The 17,230-nt window shown below is 35.6% G+C and overlaps 1 protein-coding gene across 7 annotated transcripts in view; it reads left to right on the top strand.

Annotated features, from left to right (window-relative positions):
* The window catches only part of LOC126262576 (myocyte-specific enhancer factor 2), an 888,576-nt gene extending 871,899 nt beyond the window's left edge, over positions 1-16,677 (top strand). For 6 of the 7 annotated variants that reach the window (XM_049959303.1, XM_049959302.1, XM_049959304.1 and 3 more), the window contains 7 exons: positions 2,245-2,448; positions 4,957-5,115; positions 5,263-5,404; positions 7,987-8,240; positions 8,482-8,672; positions 9,671-9,903; positions 13,469-16,677. In XM_049959303.1, the coding sequence (XP_049815260.1) occupies positions 2,245-2,448; positions 4,957-5,115; positions 5,263-5,404; positions 7,987-8,240; positions 8,482-8,672; positions 9,671-9,903; positions 13,469-13,587 (1,302 nt within the window). In that variant the 3' untranslated portion in view covers positions 13,588-16,677. The remainder of the gene's footprint in view (positions 1-2,244; positions 2,449-4,956; positions 5,116-5,262; positions 5,405-7,986; positions 8,241-8,481; positions 8,673-9,670; positions 9,904-13,468) is intronic. The other variant, XM_049959308.1, reaches the window with a different exon arrangement.
* Positions 16,678-17,230: the final 553 nt, after the last annotated feature.

The following is a 17,230-nucleotide window of genomic DNA, read 5'->3' as shown; positions in this document are numbered from 1 at the left end:
GTCTAAACTGAGCAGGTACTAGCTATTTCTTTCAGAAACCCCAATACAACTTCGACAACATACATTTATAGACCTATGCATATCATTATGAGGAAACCATTCCTGTTCAACTGCAACTGACAGTGAGCTGCTGGATAGCAATTTTATCCACACACTATGTTTCACAATTTCTCATTTTACTCAACATGTCTACAATTTCTTTCTTTCTTTCTTTCTTTCTTTCTTTCTTTCTTTCTTTTTTAATTAAATGTAGATTTAGTTCACACTTTTTTATCTACAAAAAAAAATCTATAATAATTACCTGTACAATATAACGACCAGCACTGTATTGCTACACTATCGTCACATTTTTTTTAAAATTCAAAGTGTCCACTAGAGTACTTAAACATTGTCATAATGCTATTTGTGTAATACTTTGCAATATATTTAATGAATCCCTTCAACAAGGTATCGTCCCAGCAGACTGAAGTATGTTGTTGCAAAACTGCTATTCAAGAAAGGGAATAAAAGTAATGCTTCAATCTATCACCCTATCTCCCTTTTAACATGGTTTTTCAAAGTTCTGGGGAAATTAATGCATAAGATAATTGTTGAACATCTGAATGTCCACAAAGAACTTACTTAGCCATTGTCAGTTTGGTTTCCAGACCTCCAAATCAACCAATGTCACTATGTTTTCCTTTGCCATTAAAGTTTTAGAAGTTCTTAACAATAGATTGGCTTTAGTGGGTATATTTTGTGGTCCAACCAAGGCTTTTGACTTTGTGAACCATGAAATCCTCCTTTTGAAAGCAGTCTTATGGCTTAAATTACACAGTAGGAAAGTGGCTTGGATCGTACCTAACTGATAGAAAAGACAGGGTATCACTTAATCGTGGAGATGTACAATAGCTTCATCTGACTCGAGAAAAGCAAGTACAGGAATGCCACAAGGTTCTGTGCTGGTCCCCTGGCTCTTCTTATATTTGTTAATGCACCTTCCACTGTGTAAAAAAGCTGCAAGCAAATTTAATATATTCATTTTCATGGATCTCAGAAAGTTCAGGAGGGCATAATATTAAAGTGCAATGATCAAAACATACACCAAATATATTCTCCAAAATTTTAGGCATCCACATTGACATGACAATTAATTAAATTTGTCTTGCCCTATTCTGGATTTGAGAAAAGACTTCACTCAGAAACTTATGCACTGCATATTATAGCATTAACTGTTGATATTGATGCTGTTAAGGCTGCTTAATTTCATTCATTGTTGTCCTGTGGCATGATATTTTGGGGTAACTGACCAGTAGCGAAAGAAGTGTTTGTCGCTCAGAAAAGAGCAATCCGAATTCTGTGTGGATTTAATAGAAATAATTCATACAGAAATCAAAAAGAAAAAAATATATTGTCAATGACCTCACAGTATATCCTATGCCTCATGTCCTTTGCAATCATGAACAATTCCATGTACAAAACCCATAGTGCCTATCATGATCATGATACAAGAACAAAACACACCTTGCATACAGACAGTAAAAACTTGAGTATTCTGCAGGAGGGGTACATTACTCAAACAAATAGGTGTTTGATGGACTCCCATTTGAATAAAGTCTTTCCATTGTAATGCCAAACTTTAAAGAGTAAATTGATGAATATCTACAGAGGAATCTCTTTTTACAGTCTCAGTGAATTTCTATGTAAACATTTCTCCATTTTGGTTTGGAAATGGTATGCTGTACATGCACTTTTTGTTAGCACCACTTTGTGAATGAATACTATAGCTTACATTATTAATGAAATTTTTATGCTTAGTTTACTGATTTACCTTTAATTTCAACAGTTCTATAACTTATAATGTGCAATAGCCATAATGTATGATTTACTCTGTAGTAAGTGCCCAAGTCTGTAATTGTTAGCATATTTTATTCATCCCTCCCTCCCCCCCCCCCCTCTCTCTCTCTCTCTCTCTCCCCTAAAAAGACACATAACCTGTCCATATCCATCAGTTCTTTTGTTTAGTGGATCAACAGAACAGGAACAAATAAATTTTATGTTGCTGCAGGAACATGGTTTCTATCTATATTGACCATAGCAATTAACTTTTAAAAATTGCAGTATCTCTTCTGTATAAATATCTCCCTCTAAATATATAGCTTCCATGTCATATTGTTGGATGATTATTTCACTGGTAAATATTACACCCATTGGTGAATCCAAATTTTTGCTGTGAGAGTATAACAAATGTTCTGTATTTCACAGGTGACATTCAACAAACGCAAATTTGGTGTCATGAAGAAAGCATATGAGCTAAGTGTCTTGTGTGACTGTGAAATAGCTCTGATAATTTTCAGCAGTTCCAACAAACTCTATCAGTATGCAAGCACAGATATGGATAAAGTGCTGCTGAAGTACACAGAATACAATGAGCCACATGAATCTCTTACTAATAAGAATATCATTGAGGTAAGTCAAGTTGCTTTGGAATATTTGATGAAATCGGTAATAAGTGCAAACAGTTAACTGTTTGTATACTGAGATGATAAACATATGTTGGTTTTCTATAGTTGTATTGTACAGTAGTATAAGAGCTAAACAGTTTAAGTAATTTCACACAGGAACTCTAATCTCGTGATATAGCATGGTTTTATGTAATGTTTTAGGCAGTTACTTTTTCCTTCCTCGTTCCATCCTCATTCCATAAATTACTATAAATATTTTTATAGCTGAAACGATGAATGTACTTTTTATCAATGATAATAAAATTTTAGGGCCAAGGTAGAATGTCTAATGAAATGCATCTGGGCTTTGAATTTTTTCAATTTTTTGACCGTAACAGTTATTTCAATACATACCTTTTCCTAGTTTAGTAGCACCAGTCCACACATAATCATATGATTTTCATACTATTTCATACTATACCTAGGAGATGTCCAATACCCAGTAGCGGAGCATGCCCTCCAGCATAATTCTAGGGACCTAGGAACCTGCTACACCGTATGTGCCATTTGGCTTCTCCCACTCAACACCAGTCCCTCTGTACTGCGGAGATGGGAACTTGCACTCCAACACATCCTTTCATCCCGCCATCCCCCTGGACTGAACCTATGTTAAACAACCTCACTCCCATTTACTCTTCAGTCTTCTCCTCTTTCCCTTTCCTCTTTAGCCATTCACGCATCTTTTCATTCTACATAGTTGTGTTTATCTTTATACTATATACCTCTTTACTTCTGTATGAATCCTCTTTGGTTTGAAGCTGGCACAGTACTTACAGTAGAATATATTTGGCTTCCCTCTGACAACCATGCCTCCATCCTTGCTACACTCCCTGTTTTCCTTTCCCTGTTGCTTCATAACCTGGGTTGTGAGTAACTGAATCCACTTTCCCTTCTTCCCTTTCTTTCCCCTCTCTCCTCCCTGATGAAGGAACATTTGTTCCGAAAGCTAGGAACGTAAATTTTCGGTTCTGTTTTTTGTGTATCTATCGACTGTACTGAGCTGAGGTAAGTACTGGCCAGCCCCTCTATCTCTTTGTTAGTATTTGTTTCACATCTTTATATGAGATTTTCCATTAATCATTTAGATACTATTTCTTTTATAAGACAATAATCATTTACAAGAGGCATTTCAATATTTTGTTGAATGTGTAATCGCCAGGTAGAATCAGAGTTAGGATTAAATAGCAGTAAAAAATGAAAAATCATTTGGCAAAGATGAGAATGATGACAGAAAATCCTGCCTCATGTGTAATTAATAGTATGAATATAGCTAACCACTCACCACATACAGGAGACCCTGAGAAGTGGATAGGCACAGATATAAGTGAGGGATCTGGAATGATGGGCCCAATGTAGCCTACAATTTGAAATTATAATAGGATGCCAGATGATGCAACAAATGAACCTAATTTTTCTCTCCTGAAGAAAGAAAGTTCAAAGATAGGTAAAACTGGTAGGGTCACCAATTTATTTACAGTGAAGAGGCTATAGAAATAGTTATAAATTAAATGAGATGTAAGTTGAGCTAGAACTGGAGGAACAATAATGTGGATGGATTTTGCATTTCGACATAACTGTCATCAATTTAAAATGTTTGTTTGACACCCACAACTGGCCGTCAAGCCACTTTCATGAAAACAGCAAAATTTTTAAAAGGTTGCATAACCAGTTTCAACGCACTGAGACATCATTTTCAAATGTAATCACAAATCTGGATTATTAATCCAGTTTTCTAGGTTTGTGATTACATTTGAAAGTGACGACTCAGTGTGTCAAAACTAGTCACATAATCTTTCAAAAATTTTATTGTTTTCGTGACTGTGGCCTGACGACTGGTTGTGGTGTCAAATAAACATTTTAAATGTGGATGGGGTATGGATGAAAGTGTAACAAATGTTCTGTTTTCTTGAAGTTGGTGAGAAGGTGAAACTGGATATGGATAATTACCTCCCAATGATAGTTTCGAGTTGAATGAACAGCAAAATATAAATTTGGCAAAATTCAAACTATTGAAACTAGTACTTACAGTAGATAGGTAGAAAATGTAAGAGCAAATAAGCCCTTTTTGACAGAGGCATTCAAAAAAAGGATAAAGAGCAGAAGGCCTAATAGTAATATTGGAAGATAATTTATATTACTTTATTGATAGTCAAAAGAAAAGATTGTTAGTAAACAAATATGTATAGTGGTAGTTGATTCAAAGTACCATTATAAGCCCTAAGTTGAGTTGCTTCCTTGACTTTGAATGCACTTTTCAATTTTATCTTTATATGACTGTGGTGTTAGCACTTACCTTGGTGAGCATATATTAATATCTTGCAGTCCATTATTATCTTTGGTACGGTGACCTGCAGGTTTGGATGCTGCGAACAAAAAAAGGTTTTAGCACATGCTTCAGTAGTAAATATGTATGTAACACACCATTTTGTAGTGTTGTACTTCTTGTAGTAAGTGTCTGTTTCAATTCCTACAGGCTCTTAACAAAAAGGAACATAAGAATGGTACCTGCAGTCCTGATAGTCCTGAACCAGAAGGTGATTATCAGCTGACGCCACGGACTGAAGCTAAATACAGCAAGATAGATGAGGAATTCCAGATGATGATGCAAAGAAACCAGCTTAATGGAGCTAGAGTTAGTAATCATTGTTTTGTTTGTTTATATCGTAATGGGCACATTAGTTAATCACGAAGAAAGTTAATACTATGGGTAATTTCTAAATTTCACTCAAACCCCTTCTGTTGTAGATTATTTTTAACTATTTAGTTCTCTTTGTTTTAGGTTGGGATGAATCAGTCTTACACTTTGCCAGTGTCAGTGCCTGTAAACAGTAGTTATTCAGACTCCTCATTGCTCCAGTCCAGTCCACAGATGCCACATACCAGTGTCAGCCCTAGACCTTCTTCATCAGAAACAGATACAGGTTGGTGAACATTTCTATTCCTTTTAGTTCTTTTATTCAACAGACTACATCGTAATTGGTTTCAGTGTGGTTTCTCTTACAAGATGACGGGTAACAAATTAAAGACTGTGGTATGATTTATTAGAAGTATATGGATGCTGTAATTTTTCATCTACTTGTTGCTAAATTTCAAATCACCTGGCCTTAATTTCTCGTAAATGCTGCACAGGGAGTGAGGGTGCTTCTCAGGAGTCATTCCCAAGATTTATGTGTTTTAAGATTACATTCTTTATTCTGGACTGCTCCAAGAGTACATAGCAATTGAGAGTTTGCAGTTACAAAGACTGTTTCTTTATTATATAGAATTTTGATACATGTGATGCACTTTTTAAAATGTACTGCTGAATTATTATAAAATAAAACATTTTCATTTTGAAAATAATACTAAAAAATTTTAGGAATAAAATTTATTGCATGTTCATGTCTTAAATTATTACAAAACTTAATGTTTGTATTGGAAAATTTGACATTTTAAATTGTGAACAGATATATTCTGTCTCCAATTTTCTGTTAACAAAGCAAAATCCAAATAAAATTTTGCAACAGCAAAACCACATCAGCAATGTGGAATTGGTGTTTGTTGGGCATCAATAAACTGTACTGTGAAGTTTTGAGGCCGCATAGTATCAGTCATATAATTGTTAGCTCTTTTATTACTTTACAGAGTACCAGGTTGCCTCGATATGCGTTTGCGTTGTATGACATGGGCATGGGTAATACTGCTTAAAAAGACCTATATCTAAGAAGGGCCATGAAATTTTGTGTGAAATGTGGTTGAATATAGCAGAGTTAGAATTTATGCCAGCAGGAGTGTCTCAGCGATAGGGTATGAATTTGACCTCTCCAATAGCCCATTATTTAGCAGTTACTGTTGTTATCATATGGATTTTAGAGTAGCAATGTTTGCTGATTGTACCAAGTGGTGCACTGCAACAACTTACTACCTGATGGCCAGTGTAGTTTTCCAAATTGTATAAAAGTGTTTTCAGCAAAGTATTGTTAGTGCATATGCCATCTTGAAAACATGGGCATGCACATTGACAACTGTTAGTGTGGTGATGGTCTAAAGCACATTAAAGGATACTGTAGCAGCAGTAGAATCCAGCAGATGATTAGGGTCATAATACTGGATTAACAGAAGATGTGTCAGTATCCAACAAAGGAAATCTCAAGATACCATTTCATAACACCCTGCCACCCTTTTTGTGAAATTATACTCCAGCAGGTAGTTGACTAATTACAAGCCACTGAGAATGATGAGTACGTGGAAAATAACATATTCTGTTTCTGACCCAGTCCCCTCAGTAACCAGATATATTGTGAGTTAAAGACTTAGCCTTCAATATCTGGATAACTGTTGTCTGATTTGCATCTGTTTTTTGAAATAATGCAATGATCTATTGTTTTTTTAGCAATAGCTGTAATAGCTTCACTAAAATTAAACTTATCCCAGCAATCAGCTTGTATTGTTCGCACATGTGCAGCATTTACTTCTATTATTATTTCCTTAGGAGTGGCATAGCTGTTATACTCGTAAATATTTCTTAATGGCAAGGGGAAAGAGAAGCAAAGTGATTATGACCTGACAATATGCTGGTATTCATCTAGTTCAGTTGAATGAGGACTAGAAGGTAGCATAGTTTAACACGAAAGTGTCTGCCATGTGTATTAACTACACATTCACAAGGAAGTACTAACAGTACGCTTAGCGTGTAGTTGTGTCTTGCGTAAGGCATTTCAACACCAGTGGGGGAAAATAGGCTAGATCTTGTTCAAGTGGTTCATTAGAAACAACATAATAAAACATGTATCAGAATGGCCCAAAGTGGCTTTTAATTTCACTTCTCCTGAATCTCAGAGCAGTGTGTTAACCAAGGCATTTCACATGTCTTGAAAATTCCTTAGCTGTATTAAAATTTTCACAAGTATGTAGATAGCTCAGACCTGTTAAAATTATGAATGTTTATGTTTCAAGAATAGTCTGCATCAGACACAATATCATGAGAAAATAAGAAAAATTCGAACTCATGCAAAGGCTTCCTGACTGTTGTTCTTACTGTGCACCATTCATGAATGGAACAGGACTGGGGGTGGGATGATAGTGTAATCTTATCCACTCTGTGGCATTTGCAAAAAGCAGATGTTACAAACATGTCAGACAAAGTCACATTGCATTAAACAAAAGGGATTGCTTGTTATTATTAGTTGGGAGATTATTGATTTTGATTTACATATTCACTTCCACATGAGGAATTCAACAGAATATTTTATGATTGTATTTGTTTAGTGTTTTGTCAGACATTTTGTTTATTTTCATGTCTTTGAATCCACACATTGTTTAACACGAATATTATTTCAGTAAAATATAACTAGCTGATAGTCCATTATATCTCTCTTTCCAAGTATTCATCTCTCTTTCTGTGTATCTTTCAGCATTGCTATGCCCTTAGTTAACCCAACTGCTGATAATTTTCACTTTTTATTCTCTGTACCATTAAGACTTTGTCTGGGAAATCTGTATTAAGGCTTTTCCCCCTTCACAGTATACCCTTCAGGTGGAATGCTGGAAATGAGCAATGGGTATCCAAATTCCTCTTCACCCCTGGGAGGTTCTCCCTCACCAGGACCAAGTCCTGGCCAGCTGGGAGGAGGCAAAGGCTTGCAGCATGGAAAGCAACACTCTCCAGGTCCGGGCGGGACAGGAAGCCAAGGAGGTGGCCCAAGAACTAATTTACGAGTAGTCATTCCTACACCACAGCAGCAAGGTGCACACACTTTAGCACCAGCACCAGATGAGGTATTGGAACACTTTTTTTCTACTGGAATCCAGTACTTTACCTACGTTAATACTACTAAATCATAATTTATTCACACATTTTGCAGTTTCATCATAGCTTATAAGGTTACATTGTTTTGAAATGTGTAAATATTGTTACTTTCCTTACACTCAGATGATATTTGATTTTTAAAAAAGTATTTGGAAGTAAACCTGGCTTAAGAATTATCTAACAATTTACTTTTTATTTAAATTTTTCCAGCCAAGCCGAAACAGCTCAGCTTTAAATACACCAGTGGTAGCGCTGCAAACTCCGTCCATACCAGGACTTGCTGGATATTCAGCATCTCTTTCAACATTCGGTGGTCAGGACTTTAGTGTAGGGTCTGACATGGGGCTTGGCACTCTTAGCTGGAGTGGACAGCAACTGCCTTCATCATTAACACATACCACGTGAGTGTTAATATTTATGATTACTTTCTGCGACATGCTGCTGTTGCCTGTATATCATATTTGTTATCTGTTTAACACATTTTCTTGCTATTTTTTTCTACTGTTAGCAAATCATTGATTTGCCATTTGCATTCCTTACATTATTTAGCTGCAGATCCATGTTGATAAGCTCCACTCTGCATTGCTTGTTTTCCATTTATCATGAATATTGCAGATTTTGGAACTAATGAAACTGAATTATCTATAAAATATTCTATGGCATACTCCACGTTGACATTATTTATGTTACTTTTCAATTCTAGTGTCTGTTCACCACATTTTAAACACTAAAATCACCTGTAACACTATTAACATATGCTAGCTGTAGATTAAAATAGCTGTTTGAGGAACAGGGCAAAATCATAGACAAGGCTGTAAGAAACATTTGTGGATGGGTGAGAAATCACTATGTTTTAAAACTCATTTCTTGGAGTGAAACATAGAAAGGTTATGTAGGTTGTGCAAATGTGGGAAAAAGGAGCAGCTCACATTCCAAGAACAATCAGTCATTCCTGTGTGGAGGATGTGGTGGATAATCTGTATTAGCATGGATTCTGATGCTCTGTCCCTTTTATCCTTCCTCTTCTGTTATCTCTACTCTTGTCAATTTCTACTCCATTGTAAGAAATAAGTGAATCAAAAAGATTGAGATTTGGTATCAGTTCATGAGCACTTTGCCTTACCAAGTTTATTGTGTTTTTAGTGAGAACATTGAATTTATTGAATGTTTTGTATATTCATAGTGATCGTGTTCCAAATTTCTATCTTTTGTTTCTTTTCCCCCCTTTCATTTATGCCTTTATGGTCAGTAAGTGATTCTGACAAAACAACGCTTCCAATATATGGCCCTTTTTGGGAGTTCAATGAGTTATTCATCTCCTGTTCATTTTCTGTGTTTGCAAAATCTGCTGTAGATGCACAGATCATACATAATTTCCTATCTTACTGAATATAAACAGTTCCGGTTTCAGCGGTCTGCCGCACTTGGCTGTATCAAGCAGTACCCCTCCACCGTCGACATCACCACTGCAAGTCAAAATCAAGAGTGAACCCATATCACCGCCACGTGATCCATCCAGCCACGGGGGAGGCCTTGGGCACAGTGGACTTGGATCACACCTACAGAGCCACACAGCACATGCCCACACACTGCCACGGCCATCCTCCACTGGACACCTCACACCAACACCAGGTAAATGTCTTTTTATGTTATGAGGATCTAGTGTCTCAGTCATTCTGCTGAACGTGGTCCTTGTTGTACATTCTGTTCTGTCAACAAGTTTGTGTTTTTCAGTGCAAATTTAAAGTAGAGACAAAAATGAGCTCACATACCTTTATGTTTTCTTATAAATGTTATTCAATCCTGTTTTCAGGCTGATATTATGTGAATTATTTGCTCAAAATTTGACCAAATAGACTAAATAAATGTGTTTTGTAGATGACAATTGCTGTTTTAGGATGCAGCAGAGCAGCTTCTTTACAAAAAATAATTAAAAAAATTTAGGCAGTACTTTTTTCATTATGAGTTCTGATATGAACATTTATTTTTTCACTTTGTTTCAGAATTGTATCACATATTTATGTGTTGGACCACCACATACTAACTGTGTCATATTGAATAATTATCAAATAACTGTAAACTGGCTTTGATGTACTTTTAACACCATCAGCTATTATGTAATACAAAACAAACAATACAGTCCGTGAAACAAAAGATAGTCTGATCAATTCAAAACAGTCAGTACACTGCTATAGTCAACAGTAAAACAGATTTTAACTTACAGCTACCTTTTTTACAAACTAGAAATAACTTTTTATGGCAGTTTCACTATTTCACTTTTTGACGGGAACCTGTTGATTAAATGACAATACCAATGATTAGAGGGATGAAGCAATATTTTTAAATAAGGCTAAAAATAACATAGGAGTATAATGACAGTTTAGGAAAGAGCATTGTAGATGATGCGGGCTGCAAGTGAAAAATATGAAAAAATAAGTTTCATGGTCAGTTGTATTTTTATCACTAGGAAGTCAAAAAGGAGTCGGTCTACTGCTTAGATTAAATAATTACAGAGTAGGTAGGGTAGGTGTAGGAGCATGTTGACTTTCCTTTTTCTGTTGTCAAAAAGTTTCATAATTTTTTTTTTACTTGACCTTTTTCAGAAATCATCTTCATTATCTTCCTTCTAGGTGTAATGTCTCTTGACATGTTGTGCAGGTCATTCTCATTTTGAAGAAGGGTTGTGGGACGGATGCTCACAATTATAGGCCTATATAATTGATGTGTCTGTTGTAGAATTATGAAATATGTTTAATACTCATGTAGTGTTACATTTTTGGAGAATGAAAATCTCCTCCATAAAATCAACACAGATTCCGCAGCAAACAGAGATCTTACAAAACTTGACTCGCTCTGTTCTCCCATGAGATCCACAGTATTGTAGACATTGGCACTCAGGTTGATGCAATGTTCCTCTACTTCAGGAAGGTGTTTGAAACCATCTAGCACTGCTGTTTAGTAAAATAAAAACATAAAAAATGAAAAAAGGAGTTTACAAAGTATTGGAGCAGGTTTCCTTCTGGGTTTAAGACTTTCTGTGCAAACAGAACTCAAAATCATCACTTTTAATGGAATCAAATTGACAAATGTAAAGGTAATTTTGGGAGCACCACAAGGTAATGTGGTAGAATCATTGTTTTCTGGATTGATGGAGGACACTGAAAAAGTTCAGAGAAGGGCAACTCATTTTGTACTATTGCAAGATAGGGGAGAGAGTGTCACAATATTATAAGAAAGTTGGGATGGCAGTCATTAAAATAAAGGAATTTTTCACTGTGGTGAGATACTTTCACAAAATTTCAATCACCAACTTTCTCCTTTGAACGTGAAAATATTTTATTATCAGTGACCTACGTGGGGAGAAATGATCATTGTAATAAAATAAGAGAAATCAGAGCTCTTACAGAGCTCTTTTTCTCATGACCTGTTAGAAGCAGAACAATAGAGAATTAGTCTGAAGGTGGTTTGAAGGACCCTCTCCCAAGCACTTAAGTGTGAATTGCAGAGTAGTGATGTAGGTGTAGATTTATAATGTATACAAATGACCTAGTAGAATGTATAGGATGGTCTTTAAGGCTGTTCACAGCTGGCACAGTTGTCTGTAAGATGGTATCAATGCCAGAAGTCAGTAACAATTTGCAGAAGCGACTACAGAGGATTGATGAATGGTGCAAGGGCTGGTAGTTGACCTGGAATGTAAATAGATGTAACATATTGAGCATACTTAAGAAAATAAACACTCTACTGTACAACATCACTATTGATGACAAATTGCTGGAAACGGCAACTACCATAAAATATCTACAAATAGCTATTCAGAGTGATCTTAAGTGGAATGACTATATAAAAAAAGTAGCAGGAAAAGCAGATGTCAGACTGAGATTCATAAGAAAAATCTGAACAAAATGTAATTTACCTACGGAAGGAACGGCTTACATGGTGCTTATTTGACCAGTTCTCGAGTCTTGTTCATTAATCTGGGACGCTTAAGAGGCAGGACTGATAGAAGAGAGAAAGAAGATTCAACAAAAAGTGGTACATTTCGTCATGGGATCATTGAGTTGGCACGAGAGCATCACAGAGATCCTAACAATCTCCAGTGGCAGATGTTGCAGAGTTGGACAACATATTACATCCTCACACATATGTCTTGTGAAATGACCCCAGGGAGAAAATTGGAGAAATTGAAGGTAATACGGAGGCATACAGACAATCATTCTTCCCACATGCCATTCAAGAGTGGAACATAGGAGGGGTGGTCAGTTAGTGGTACCAGGAGTATCCTCCGCTTGCGTAGTATTGATGTAAACATAATCTTGCAGTTTCATTGAGAAGTTCTCCACCCATCTTGTTGGTTGACCTAGTGATCTTACACTGTTGGTGTGGTAGTGTAGCATGTATTTTGGATCCTCTTTGAGTCCATTTGTTATAGACGTTTGATTGTTCTGAATATATTTGATGCTTCCATTTTAAGTTCCTTCCACACATCTTCATTCTTTTGGTGATCCTATTTGGTGTAACCAGCTGTTCATCTCAAGAATTTAGTTTCACAAGCTGTTAGTCTTTTTGCATTTTTTCCCTTCATTGACCAGATTCACTGCAATAGCACTGTACAGCTCTTGCTGAACTCTTATAAAGGCATATTCTCATGTGCTCCGGGATTAGGAAATGTTTCATTACATTGTTAATACTCTCCCTGTTATTGTTTACCTGATGGGTTTTTCAGTTAGGACTGTTTCTTCCAGAAAGGTTTGCTTACAGCCTAGATATGTGAATGTGTTCGTTCTTTCTAGAATCTTACTTTTCAGACAGATCTTACTTTTTACTGGGTATTTTTCACAGAAGGCAAGCTTACTTTTTCTTTCACTTTTTGCTCCTCACAAATTTACTACCTAAAACCTTGAAGCCAGAAGTATATCAGACTAATTATCACTTCAGTGTCAATTGAGCTGCCATTTAGTCTGAAACTTGAGCAGTGAGCCCAAACCATTATATATATAGATTTTAATTAAAAAATTGTTTGTGTTCTCTTTCACAAGCTCCCTTTATAACGACATATCCCTTTTACATTAAACAAGGTGACAAATCACATACTAAACTTAAAAAAGAAAATGTAACATTAATTAGTAACCTATGCCAGCCTCTGCTGATATTATATGCCAAATGAATACTCAATTTAATGTACTGCTGTTCACAGGGACTGTCACTCCCACAAACCTTTCGTCACCTGGAGATCCACGACATAGCAGCAGCTCAGACTATGACAGTGGACCTCTCCAGAAGAGATCTCGCATGAGTGAAGGCTGGGCCACATAGTACTACGATGTGCCAGTCCCACGGCACCATTATTTCCCTGGTCAGGCGTATGGGACCTCTGTGCCATATATTAATACAAAGACAGTTGCTTACACGTGACAATCTGGTGTTCTTGTATGCCAGATTTGTGTACTGATGATAAAAATGTGAAGTTTTAATGTTATATTTGTGATCATGATGATGTCAATGGCTGCAAGTGCCTGCACATTTTGTAAAAGTGAACAAAAAGGAACTGGTTTTACATATTATAAAAAATATACTTTGCAAAAATGTGTGGTGAATGAAGATAAAGATGAAACCTAGCTAATTTTGCTAAATATTTTGGAAGATTCAAATGAAGTAGAAGAAAGCCTTTGAGGCATATATGCAGTCATAGAATGATATCACTAGTTTTGACAATTTTTAACTTGATAACGAGAAAGCAAAGTGTTTAGAAAGTTTTGCCTGCAGAGGTTTTGGACTCGGGGCAGTGCATTTCTTGATATTTAATTTTATGTGCAGGATTTAGCAGCATTTTATTAAATGTACTTAAATTTTTGTAACCAAATTGTATTGTGTAAGAGAGCTCTATTCATAATGATAGTCAGCTCTGTCAGAAGTTTTACAGGATTCTGTTCCCAAAAGAAGAGGGCAATTTGCTGAGTCCATATTAGTGTCAGTTTTTGGAGATAACTTCTCTGGATATGGACTTCTAAGAAGACACTTTAAAGAGACATAAAATACACAGTGGTGTATAAATGTTTTGTACATAATGTTTGTTGTGTGCAGTGTTGTGTGACTACTATGTAGCCCCAAATGAATGTTCTATTTTGTTAAGAAAGAGTGCGAACATTCCCCTGTAGATGAGTGAGCTCTGTGTCTCATGTATCCTAAGTGGCAACCTTGGTTGCAGTTGACTCTGTGGACCTGTACTTAGTACATTGGGTACAACTGCAACTTGTAAATAGGCCATGAAGTTTTAACTGAGTGTCATTGAAGTAACCAGTTGACCAGTGCCGTGTTATTTTTTTTAACAAGGTATATAATGTAGGGAAGAATATATTATATATATATATAAATAAATATATATATTATATACATACACACAAAATTTTATTGTACAGTTTCATATGAGTAATGTACACACACACACACACACACACACACACACACACACTATTGAGATGTTATTGCGTTCAGTAATTTGCAATATTGTTTTTACATGTTCTCTATGTTTGTATGTAATAAGCTTTTGTTGCAACTGCTAAATTTGGTGCTTAATCTTTGTAGGCATATTTTATGACAAAAGCGGACAAAGTCATGCCTTAACTGTTGGACATATAAAATGTTCCCCTACATTACTTGTACCAGACTACATCACATATGTTTATTTCTGTGAATTGGTTGTAAAAATAATTGTTAGGTTGTTAGATTGAACAATGAGGCACAATCTATTTCCTGTTAAAGATTACAAAGACTCTGATTGTACACTGAGTGTAGACTGCCCTTTGGCTTTTCTGCTGGTTCCTTTTTGTAATTAAGCTGTTAAGATTATTAAGTTGTGCCATTGTTTAAGTCTGCAGTCGGCTCATGTTGCTTACCATCGTGTTCACTGTTAGTCTTCATAAAAGAGATATACAACAGGCACATTATACTGTCACTATATTTTATCTACTAAATGCACCTTTTGAGGACAAAAATGAAAACACACATCACACCAGTAGGTGCAGCTGGTTGAACTGTCCAGAATATATCCTTCATATCTCCACTGTAGGAATGCCTTACTCCGAGTGCCTAAATGTGTGTGCTTTGTTCACTTGGATTCCGACCGACCGATCGACCGACTTTGAGTCAATTTTGCACGAGTCCTCATCTCGGTATTATCTTGAGGCTGCAAATGAAAGTTTGGGATCTATATTTATCAGAGTTATAAATCGTGATAATGTGAAAATACATTACAAGAATAATTATGTTATACAAAATTATTCAGATGTATGTTAACTGTTGCAGAATGTTATATTTAAGGCAGATGTATGTATAATAGTCCTGTGTGTATTTTTATCAAAGTTTTTGGCTAATCCAGTGATAATTGTTTCTTGTTGATGTGATGTCGAACTTGTTGGGACCCTTTTAGAAGTGAAAACACAAGAGGACAATATTTTTTGGTGTTAGTTTTACCTGTTAACCTGCCAGTTTGCAGCCTCAATCGTTGTACCTCATGATCCCCTCTTTTTACACTCTGTGCCTTCACTTTCCTCATTCCATCTTGATGTAATTCCACATGGCGAAAAGCAATCAAAATTTCACAGTTTCCTCCTTTTTCTATGAAGCACAACTACTAAAATGTTAAGTGAGAATGTTTTAAGAATAGTTCATCCAAAGTGAGATATTTATATATATATATAGAATGTATAAAATAAACAGGGGTGCACAATTTGTATAGTCATGTAAAGATAGTTATATTTTGCTGTCAGTGATGAAGAAAGAAACCACTCCGCTTGTATAGAAGTGTCGCTTTTGTCTTCCATCCATATGGAGCTGTTGCATCTGTTAAACCAGTAGTTCTGCAGGCATGTCTGTTTTGAATACTCATGTTAATAAAATATGTACTTAGATGCCTGATCTGACCCAATAGTAATGTCATAAAGATTGTTGTAAAGCTAATTGGTTTTTATGTGTGCTAAATGAAAAGTGCAATATTATTTTAAATTATGGTTATCAGCATAGAGTAGACAAAATCATTTACCGTGTGCTTTTAGTGTACAAAAGCTCCCTGTCATATTCTAAGAATTTACTTTAATTTTGAGACATTACGAGCTGAGTGGAAGCCCATGTGATTGCTGTTTCCCCATTGTTACCTGTTGTGACTGGAAAATATTTGAAAATACTGAGTTGAATGTTTGTACCTAACACTAAAAATTTTAGGGTGCACTTGAAATGAAATGTTAAGTGTACCATATTCATTGTAATGTTAATGGAGTCTTGTGCCCTAGTGAAGATGCTTCCCATTGTTAAATGATGTGGATTAAATGGAACATTTTGTTGTATATCGTGCAAAGAAAATACTTTTAAAGTATGTTTTGTGGAATATATCTTCACCAAAAATCAAAAGCATTTGTTAAATGTTGCATCCAGATATCATCTACATAGTTTATTTATTGATCAATGTTATACAGTTATATAATATCCATGTTCCACACAGTTATCGAGTTTTTGTTTTTATGTTGACTGTGGTAATCCAGCTCTTCATATCATGAAGAAGTCTGCCTTTTATATCATCAGCTACAAAAATTTTTACCTTCACAAGGCACTCCACATATCACAAACTGTGTATGGAAATCTTTAGTTTAAATTAAATAAAATGCAAGGTTAGAAATGAAAATTTGATAAGCATCCCATTAATACAACACTAATAAATGCCAAGGCACTTGACTGTAACAGATTTTAAACTGATGCTGTTGACTATAATTTGATACTGAAAATATAAATAAATATTATCATACTTAAGAAATAATAGAATGTTTTGGTCATAAAGTCATCAGCACATCTTCCTTCATAAGTAATGTATGTATTAATGCACAGAATAGTGCACTAGTAGTACACACTAATGTGAACAATATATGACACAAGATGAGAGAGAACATTTATTAAACATGAACAAGGT

This window comes from Schistocerca nitens, chromosome 6 (genome assembly GCF_023898315.1).
Source record: "Schistocerca nitens isolate TAMUIC-IGC-003100 chromosome 6, iqSchNite1.1, whole genome shotgun sequence".
Taxonomy (NCBI): domain Eukaryota; kingdom Metazoa; phylum Arthropoda; class Insecta; order Orthoptera; family Acrididae; genus Schistocerca; species Schistocerca nitens.
Note: the sequence above shows the minus strand (reverse complement) of the source record. Positions and strands in the feature narration are given on the sequence as shown.